Consider the following 10,119-nt stretch of genomic DNA (forward strand, 5'->3'; position numbering starts at 1 on the left):
AGCTGTGTGCGGTCTCCCTGCTGCAGGGGAAGGGAGTGGCCCAGGCCAGGCACTGCCCCCTGCTAGACCTCAGCTCCTGCTCCGTGGGAAACATCAACAGGGACTCACATTCATCCCACCCTTGTCAGCAAGGGGGGCAGGAGGAACACCTGGGACCCCGACCAGCTCCTTCCCCCAGGGCTAAGGATGCTGAAATGCCATTGTCTGGCTCATGGTAGAGTCGATACAATGGGTATCAGCTATGCAATTAGTCGATAGGTGCCTCTGCAGAGCCGCAGCGGAGGCATGGGGGGGGGGGGCGCTCCAGAGGAGCCGACTCGAGACCAGACTGAGCAGTCCTGGCTCCTGCCAGCTCCAGGGCCCCCGCGCTCCAGCTTTGCATCTGAAATGTAGGAAGAACCGCTGGGCTCTTAGCACATTTAAAATGCAGAGTCGCCGCGATCAGCACCAGCTGGCACTGCTCAATCTCGGCTCGCGCTGAGACCAGCAGCCCCCGTTTGTGGCACAGTCCTGCCTGCCGTGAACAGGGATGGTGCCTGAGCAGCCCCTGCCCACGGACAGCCCTGGGGTTGCTTGGCGGCAACAGCCCCTGTCCTTCAGGGGGGTGCAGTTCTCCACTGGGAATCCTGTCGACAGGGGCTGCTTTGCAGGGGCTGATAGAGGCAGCGAGGGTGGGGGGGGCAGGTGACACCCTGGAGACAGAGCTGGGGGGGGACTGGCTTTTAAACTGGCTCCCCCAGCACCAGCTCCTGTCCCCCCCCTTGCTGCCTTTCATGGAGGCAACAAGGCGTGCGTGCCGCAGAGAGCTCAAGGCGAGCAGGCACTGCCTTATGTGGCTCTTGTACATTTCAAAAGCAGAATTGCAGCAGATGTGGCGCGAGCAGACTGCTTCAGTCCCCCCTCGCGCCGTTTCCCCTGTGCCTCTGCCTCCCCTGCCCCCCACGGACACAGTGCTGGGGGGAACCAGCTTTACCAGTTCCCCCCAGCACTGCCTCCTGCTCCCCGCCCTTGCTGCCTCTCTACAATAGAGGCAGCAAAGGGGGAGGGCGTGAAGTGACTACTCGAGTCGACTATCCGATAAGCATTTGCTTATCAGACAGTTGACTAGTTGCTTCCATCCCTACCCAAGGACCACCCCCACCCCCTTCTACCCCCACACAGGCTTGTTCACTGGGCTCCGGTTTGGGTGAGGCGAGATCAGAAGATAACCCAGCCCCATCAGACTCAGGTTGTGTTTGATCATCGGCCCATGTCACAGCAGCTGCCCCGTCAGCTACTGCCACCTGTGTGCTATAGAGCGCGGGCACCAAGTCGCAGCTCCTTGCTACTGCCGTGCACCTGGTCTCAGCCACCCCACTGAGCCCATGGGCAGAAGGCGGCGCAGGCAGACTGCAGGCACAAGGCCACCCCCAGCTCAGGACACAGCAACAGCTCAGGCTTAGGGAAGTGTCCAGTCTGGCTTTAAAACCAGACCCACTCCTCAGGCCAGCTCCAGCCTGCTCCATGCCTGCCAGGCCTTGGGCTGCAGCTCTGGTGCTCCCCCCACCCCGCTGGCTGCCGAGCGCCATGAGGCAAGGCCAGGGCTGCTGTGCCCCACACGAATCAGACAGAGACTCACCTCAGGCTGGGCACAGGGCTCTGCTCAGCAGCAGTGCTAGAGGGAGCGTCTGGGCGAGGACAGCAGCCTGCAGCTCAGGGCGTTACACAGACGCACATTCACACAGGAAGGACACCAGCTGCCACCACGGCATGTTTATTGGGGCGCTCACCCAGCGGGGGGGGGTGAGGAGACAGCTCAGCCAGGGGGTCTCTCCTCATGCGAGAGACCCCAATCTACACACAGTAAGTCACCCACCCCGCACACGGCAGAGACCCCAACGCCCAGGGACACCAAGCACTGACCCCATGCTGGGGGGTTAGATCCTAGGGAACGTGAACTACGCAGCCCCTCCTGCACGCTGTCATGGGGGAGAGACACCGACCACGCACAGTGTGGCGAGATCCCGATCTCTCTGTCTCTGGGCACCCTGCCCTCAAGCTGACGCCTGCCGAGCCTGGGCCTCCTCGTGGCGCCGCATCCGCTGCTCCAGCTCTGGGCGGAAGTGACGGATCAGGCCCTGCAAGCAAGGAGTGAGTGCACAGGGCTGGCAAGGGAGCACCCGCACACACACATACAGCAGCCCCTCCATCTGCCGGGGGGGGAGGGATAGCTCCGTGGTTTGAGCATCAGCCTGTTAAACACAGGATTGGGAGTTCAATCCTTGAGGGGCCATTTAGGGATCTGGGCAAATCTGTCAGGGATGGTGCTGGGGCCGGGGACTGGACTCGATGACCTCTCGCGGGCCCTTCCAGCTCTAGGAGATGGTATATCTCCGTGTATTATATTATATCTGCAGGATTCTCTTCCCCCAACACACAGGGTGCCTTTGTGCCAGGCGAGTTTACGCCCCCCCCCCCCCCCCCCCCCCCCCCAAGCTAAGCTACCTGCACAGGCCAGGCGGCCCCATCGCCCAGGGCGCAGATGGTGTGGCCCTCGATCTGTTTGCTGATCTCCCAGAGCGCGTCGATCTCAGCTGCCTGCGCGTTGCCTTGCACGAACCGCCACATCACCTTGTTCATCCAGTCCACACCTGGGGGGCACCACAGCCGGTCAGCCCACAGCTGGGGGAGGGGCTGGGCTACAGCCTCGCTGCCCTCTCCTGATCCCACCAACAGCTGGCCCATCCCCCCCTTAGGATCCAGCCGGCCTGGCATTTCCCCCCCCCCCCCCCCGCCCCCATCTCCCCAATGGGCAGACTGACAGATCCCTGCCCTGCACTCACCCTCCCGGCAGGGCGTGCACTGCCCGCAGCTCTCGTGCTTGTAGAACTCGATGAGGCGGGCGATGGCCCGGACAAGGTCTGTCTGGGGAAGGAGGAGAGGGTGAGTACCGCTGCAGGCACCAGGCTGGCTGGCAGGGGGCGGGGAACGTGCCACAGAGACCAGGCAGGCAGTGGCCTTACCGATTTGTCCATGACGATGACGGCAGCTGTGCCGAGCCCGGTTTGCGCCTGCACCAGCCCATCAAAGTCCATGGGCACCGTCTCACACACCGACTTTGGGATGAGGGGGGTGGAGGAGCCTCCCGGGATCACAGCCAGCAGGTTGTCCCAGCCACCACGCACGCCTCCTGTGTGCAGAGGGGGCAGGGGTAGGCCTAGGCACTTCCCCCCGCCCCTCATGGCAAACCACAGACATGGGGCCCAGGGCCCTCCCCTTCCTCCCAGGCCACCTCAGCACCACCTGCTCCTCCAGCTCTGAGCAGCAGCCACAGGTCAGCCCCTGCACACAGGCCACAAGCAGAGTTAGCAGTACAGTACCTGACCCCCCACCCCAAAACAGCTGGAGCTAGACCTGAGAGGCAGCCCTGAGGCAAAGTGGCCTAAGAGGGAGGCACGCCGTCGCTCACCCAGCAGTCACCGAAGGGCCGGGGTTTGGCGTCTCACCCGCGTGCTTCTCGATCAACTCCTTGAGTGGCACCGACATCTCCTCCTCCACCGTGCAGGGCGTGTTCACGTGCCCAGAAATGTTGAAGAGCTTGGTGCCCGAGTTGCGCTCACGCCCGAAGCTGGCAAACCAGGTCCCCCCGCGCCGGCAGATGGTAGGTGCGACAGCCACAGTCTCCACATTGGCCACAGTGGTGGGGCAGCCAAACACGCCTGGGGAAAGAAAGGGCAGTGATGAGGCTGCAGAGCAGGCTGGGGGTCCTATCACCCGGAAAATAGCACAACCCCCTCACCCATCAAGCACTAGGGCAGAGGGACCCTTGCTAGAACGCCCCACAATCCCACAACCCCCTCAAGTGCACCCCTACTAAGGAGAACCTCCCACACACCGCACAGTTCCCCAGTGGGTCGTACCAACGTCAGCTGGGAAGGGCGGTTTGAGGCGTGGCTTGCCCTGCTTGCCCTCAATGGATTCGATCAGCGCCGTCTCCTCCCCACAGATGTAGGCCCCAGCGCCCCTCACTACAAACACGTCAAAGTCGTAGCCTGAGTTGCAGGCATCTTTGCCCAGCAGGCCAGCCTCGTAGGCCTCCCGGATCGCCACCTGCAAGGAGACAGGTCAGCACAGCTGCTCCCTCTGGCTAGGTCTACACTCACGGCTTCTTGCGTGAAAAATATGCAAATGAGGCTAAGCATGGAATATCGCTGAGCCTCATTTGCATACCTAATGAGCCGCCATTTTGCAGAAGAGGCTTTTGCGCCACAAGGAGCTGTCTACACTGCCCCTTCTTGCGCAAGAAAACCCCTCTTGCTGATTATTTTCAAGAATAACGGCATTGCGCAAGAGGGGTTTTCTTGCCCAAGAATGGGCAGTGTAGACAATTTCTTTTGGCGCAAGAGCCTCTTCTGCAAAAAGGCGGCTCATTAGGTATGCAAATGAGGCTCAGCAATATTCCACACTTAGCCTCATTTGCATATATATCATGCAAGAAGCCGTGAGTGTAGACATTGTCCTTATGTCTCCCTGGCCCACCCTTGCCCTCTGGGTCCTGCACAGAGACTGATCAGTGCAACCGCTCCTACTGTCACATCCTGGCCCTGCCACATGGTGAAATGCAACAAAGCAGCAATTCCTCCCCTCGCCAACTCCCCAGGTTCAGGGGGTCAGTGTATCTGCTCCCCCGATGGCTCCTGCCTACCTGCAGGTTGGAGGCTTCATTGTAGAACTCCCCACGGATGTAGATGTAGGCGGCCCGGGCTCCCATGGAGCGCCCTGCCACCAGGCAGCCCTCCACCAGCTTGTGCGGGTCATGGCGCATGATCTCGCGGTCCTTGCAAGTGCCTGGCTCCCCTTCATCTGCGTTCACCACCAGGTATTTGGGCCTGGAACACAGACCTGATGGCACCAGCCCTCCCCAGGTGAGCCCTGTCCCACAGCCAACCCAGCTCCACTGCCAGCGAGGTAAGCCTGTCTGGCTAGCACAGCCAGCTGCCCCCACCACAGGGAGCCAACAGGGCCCAGACACACGGCTGCAGGACGTAGGTTGCTGAGCGATCAGACTGCCCTCCTGGGATGGAGGCAAAATGGAAACTCTTGCTCATGTGGGAGGCTTGCAGCCAGGATGTTGGGTTCTATGCAGGCTTCAGCCCTGCTCATGCCCCAAGCCTTCCCACCACGGGGTTTCAGACCAGAAGGAATTGCATTGCCCTAGCCATTTCCCACCCGACAGCAAAGAACCCAGATAGCAGCAGCCCTGTCCCACCCACCTGCCGTCTGAAGGCTTGTTCATGAAGCTCCATTTGAGGCCTGTGGGGAAGCCAGCCCCGCCCCGCCCTCGCAGGCCAGAGGTCTTGATCTCGTTCAAGATCCAATCCACTCCTTTCAGCAGGATCTCCTTGGTTTTGTACCAGTCACCCCGGCTCAGAGCACCCTTCAGCCTGGACAAGAGAAAAGGCAAAGCAGCCGGCTACACTTTGGGGATCAGCAGCTCAAAGTTCGGAGCACAAACCAAACAGATACCAGCTCTTATCTCCATGGGCACCAGCTCCTACCCAACCCCAGCTTGGGGAAGGGGACTGGCAAGCTCAGGTCTGGGGAATGGACCTTTTCCCTCTAGGGATACGCACTGACTCAAATTTCATTCCGGGGCAGAAAACTGACTGGCTCAGTGGAGTGGGGAGGGCGTGGACCATGACAGAGGATCTTTCATTTTTAGGAAGTTCTGACTCCAGTTCAGTACAGGGAGGCTGAGAGAGACCAGCAGGCTCAGGAGAGTGGAGAAGGAAAATAGGACCTTTAAACTCTGGAGGCACGGCCCCCACATAGCCCAAAAGAAAGTTTTTCTCCACACAGCACACAATCTGTGGAACTCCTTGCCAGAGAATACTGTGAAGACTAGGACTTTAACAGGGTTGAAAAAGAGCTAGATAAGTTCATGGAGGTTAGGTCCATCAATAGCTATTAGCCAGGGTGGGTAGGAATGGTGCCCCTAGCCTCTGTTTGTCTGGAAATGGATGACAGGGGAGGGATTACATGAGGGTTATCTGTTGTGTTCACTCCTTCTGGCACATCTGGTATTGGCCACTGTCAGCAGACAGGACACTGGGATGGATGGATCTTTGGTCTGATGCAGTATGGCCATTCTTATGTTCTTTTCCTTGATAGTGTGCGCCATCACTATCCAGCTCTAGGGCTGAGAGTAGTGGGGGCTGGGACATAGGACCCCTCCCCTCTCAGAGCTTCCTGTCCCCACTGGTCCACACTCAGTCAAAACAGAGAGTAGGTGGAGATTCAGACTGTAGGCCATGCAGTGTGGCTCTCACCTCCACTCATGGCGTCCATAGAGATTCGTGAAGATTCGGTCCTCGTCTTTCAGGGAGCCAAACTGGGTTTTCTTAGGAGCTGTCTGCAGAAGATGCATTGCCAAGGTGACTTGGTACCAGCCCCACAGCAAACAGCACCTGTCCCTCATCACCAGGCACTAACCTGGGCCTACTCAACCCAGCACTGCCCCAATCCCACCTAGGGCCACCCTGGCACCCAGCTTCCCAGATCCTGATCTGTCCCCCAGTATCATCCCACCCCAACTCCCCCCCCCAGCACCGCCCTGCCCCCGAGCACCACCTCAACCCCCCCTCCCGGCACCGCCCTGCCCCCCAGCACCACCTCAACCCCCCCTCCCGGCACCGCCCTGCCCCCCAGCACCACCTCAACCCCCCCCCCGGCACCGCCCTGCCCCCCAGCACCACCTCAACCCCCCCTCCCGGCACCGCCCTGCCCCCCAGCACCACCTCAACCCCCCCTCCCGGCACCGCCCTGCCCCCCAGCACCACCTCAACCCCCCCTCCCGGCACCGCCCTGCCCCCCAGCACCACCTCAACCCCCCCTCCCGGCACCGCCCTGCCCCCCAGCACCACCTCAAACCCCCCCCCGGCACCGCCCTGCCCCCCAGCACCACCTCAACCCCCCCCCCCCCGGCACCGCCCTGCCCCCCAGCACCACCTCAACCCCCCCCCCCCCGGCACCGCCCTGCCCCCCAGCACCACCTCAACTCCCCCCCCGGCACCGCCCTGCCCCCCAGCACCACCTCAACCCCCCCCCGGCACTGCCCTGCCCCCCAGCACCGCCCTGCCCCCCAGCACCACCTCAACCCCCCCCGGCACCGCCCTGCCCCCCAGCACCGCCCCAACCCCCCCCGGCACCGCCCTGCCCCCCAGCACCGCCTCAACCCCCCCCCGGCACCGCCCTGCCCCCCAGCACCGCCTCAACCCCCCCCCGGCACCGCCCTGCCCCCCAGCACCGCCTCAACCCCCCCCCCGGCACCGCCCTGCCCCCCAGCACCGCCTCAACCCCCCCCCCCCGGCACCGCCCTGCCCCCCAGCACCACCTCAACCCCCCCCCCCCGGCACCGCCCTGCCCCCCAGCACCACCTCAACCCCCCCCCCCCGGCACCGCCCTGCCCCCCAGCACCACCTCAACCCCCCCCCCCCGGCACCGCCCTGCCCCCCAGCACCACCTCAACCCCCCCCCCCCGGCACCGCCCTGCCCCCCAGCACCACCTCAACCCCCCCCCCCCCCCGGCACCGCCCTGCCCCCCAGCACCACCTCAACCCCCCCCCCCCGGCACCGCCCTGCCCCCCAGCACCACCTCAACCCCCCCCCCCGGCACCGCCCTGCCCCCCAGCACCACCTCAACCCCCCCCCCGGCACCGCCCTGCCCCCCAGCACCACCTCAACCCCCCCCCCGGCACCGCCCTGCCCCCCAGCACCACCTCAACCCCCCCCCCCGGCACCGCCCTGCCCCCCAGCACCACCTCAACCCCCCCCCCCGGCACCGCCCTGCCCCCCAGCACCACCTCAACCCCCCCCCCCGGCACCGCCCTGCCCCCCAGCACCACCTCAACCCCCCCCCCCCGGCACCGCCCTGCCCCCCAGCACCACCTCAACCCCCCCCCCCGGCACCGCCCTGCCCCCCAGCACCACCTCAACCCCCCCCCCCCGGCACCGCCCTGCCCCCCAGCACCACCTCAACCCCCCCCCCCCGGCACCGCCCTGCCCCCCAGCACCACCTCAACCCCCCCCCCGGCACCGCCCTGCCCCCCAGCACCACCTCAACCCCCCCCCCTGGCACCGCCCTGCCCCCCAGCACCACCTCAACCCCCCCCCCCCGGCACCGCCCTGCCCCCCAGCAACACCTCAACCCCCCCCCCCCCCCGGCACCGCCCTGCCCCCCAGCACCACCTCAACCCCCCCCCCCCCCGGCACCGCCCTGCCCCCCAGCACCACCTCAACCCCCCCCCCCCCCGGCACCGCCCTGCCCCCCAGCACCACCTCAACCCCCCCCCCCCCCCGGCACCGCCCTGCCCCCCAGCACCACCTCAACTCCCCCCCCCCCGGCACCGCCCTGCCCCCCAGCACCACCTCAACCCCCCCCCGGCACTGCCCTGCCCCCCAGCACCGCCCTGCCCCCCAGCACCACCTCAACCCCCCCCGGCACTGCCCTGCCCCCCAGCACCGCCCTGCCCCCCAGCACCACCTCAACGCCCCCCCCGGCACCGCCCTGCCCCCCAGCACCACCTCAACCCCCCCCCCGGCACCGCCCTGCCCCCCAGCACCACCTCAACCCCCCCCCCCGGCACCGCCCTGCCCCCCAGCACCACCTCAACCCCCCCCCCGGCACCGCCCTGCCCCCCGGCACCACCTCAACCCCCCCCCCCCCCGGCACCGCCCTGCCCCCCGGCACCACCTCAACCCCCCCCCCGGCACCGCCCTGCCCCCCGGCACCACCTCAACCCCCCCCCCGGCACCGCCCTGCCCCCCAGCACCACCTCAACCCCCCCCCCGGCACCGCCCTGCCTCCCAGCACCACCTCAACCCCCCCCAGCACTGCCCTGCCCCCCAGCACCACCTCAACCCCCCCCCCCGGCACCGCTCTGCCCCCCAGCACCACCTCAACCCCCCCCCCGGCACCGCCCTGCCCCCCGGCACCACCTCAACCCCCCCCCGGCACCGCCCTGCCCCCCGGCACCACCTCAACCCCCCCCCCCCCGGCACCGCCCTGCCCCCCGGCACCACCTCAACCCCCCCCCCGGCACCGCCCTGCCCCCCGGCACCACCTCAACCCCCCCCCGGCACTGCCCTGCCCCCCAGCACCGCCCTGCCCCCCAGCACCACCTCAACCCCCCCCCCCCGGCACCGCCCTGCCCCCCAGCACCACCTCAACCCCCCCCCCGGCACCGCCCTGCCCCCCAGCACCACCTCAACCCCCCCTCCCGGCACCGCCCTGCCCCCCAGCACCACCTCAACCCCCCCCCCCCCGGCACCGCCCTGCCCCCCAGCACCACCTCAACCCCCCCCCCCCCCGGCACCGCCCTGCCCCCCAGCACCACCTCAACCCCCCCCCCCCGGGCACCGCCCTGCCCCCCAGCACCACCTCAACCCCCCCCCCCCGGGCACCGCCCTGCCCCCCAGCACCACCTCAACCCCCCCCCCCCGGGCACCGCCCTGCCCCCCAGCACCACCTCAACCCCCCCCCCCCCGGGCACCACCCTGCCAGGGGCAGAGGAGCAACGCGAGGGGGGCTGGGGCCAGGCCTCTGCCCAGCTACGGGCCCAGCCGCGGGTGAGGGGGGGGAGGGGCGAGGATCCCGGGACCGGTGGGGGCGGGGCCGTTGTCACTCGGCTCCCGAGTCATCGCCCGGGGGCGGGGCCGGGCCAGGCCCCGCCCACTCACCGAGCCGGCGGCGGCGGAGAAGCGGCGCAGGGCGACGGCCCCGCGGGGGCTCAGCAACTGCCGCGCGGCCATGGCGGGCGGAGCCGGGTCTGTGCGGGCCGCGCGCTCCGACCCGTCACCTTCAGCCAGCCGGGGGGCGGCGTCGCGCGCAAACACCTCGCGTCCCCGGGACCCGCTTCCGGCGCGCCCGATGCGCGTCACGCGCCCGGAAGAGGCGGCCCCGCGCGCAGCCCGCTGGGAGTGGTAGTTCTGGGGGCGGGGCCAGGGGCGTCCGCTTCCTGCCTCGTGCGACCCGCCCCCACCTGGGGCAGCGGTTGGGCGTGTGGGCCTGATGGGGCGGGGCGACCCCCCTCGTCCGGCCCCTTCCCCCGTCCCCTGCCCCTCCCCCTCCTCTGGCTCCTC

The 10,119-nt window shown here is 67.1% G+C and overlaps 1 protein-coding gene across 1 annotated transcript; it reads right to left on the reverse strand.

Annotated features, from left to right (window-relative positions):
- Positions 1-1,728: 1,728 nt before the first annotated feature.
- NDUFV1 (NADH:ubiquinone oxidoreductase core subunit V1) lies at positions 1,729-9,905 on the reverse strand. The gene is made up of 10 exons (XM_075929051.1): positions 9,718-9,905; positions 6,309-6,391; positions 5,253-5,423; positions 4,685-4,868; positions 3,900-4,089; positions 3,486-3,698; positions 3,003-3,169; positions 2,823-2,904; positions 2,485-2,630; positions 1,729-2,117 (listed from the first exon to the last, which is right to left on the reverse strand). The coding sequence occupies exons 1-10, from the start codon at positions 9,787-9,789 to the stop codon at positions 2,034-2,036; spliced, it is 1,392 nt and encodes a 463-aa protein (XP_075785166.1). The 5' UTR covers positions 9,790-9,905; the 3' UTR covers positions 1,729-2,033.
- Between the last annotated feature and the right edge of the window lie 214 nt (positions 9,906-10,119).

This window comes from Pelodiscus sinensis, chromosome 4 (genome assembly GCF_049634645.1).
Source record: "Pelodiscus sinensis isolate JC-2024 chromosome 4, ASM4963464v1, whole genome shotgun sequence".
NCBI classification, from domain to species: Eukaryota; Metazoa; Chordata; order Testudines; family Trionychidae; genus Pelodiscus; species Pelodiscus sinensis.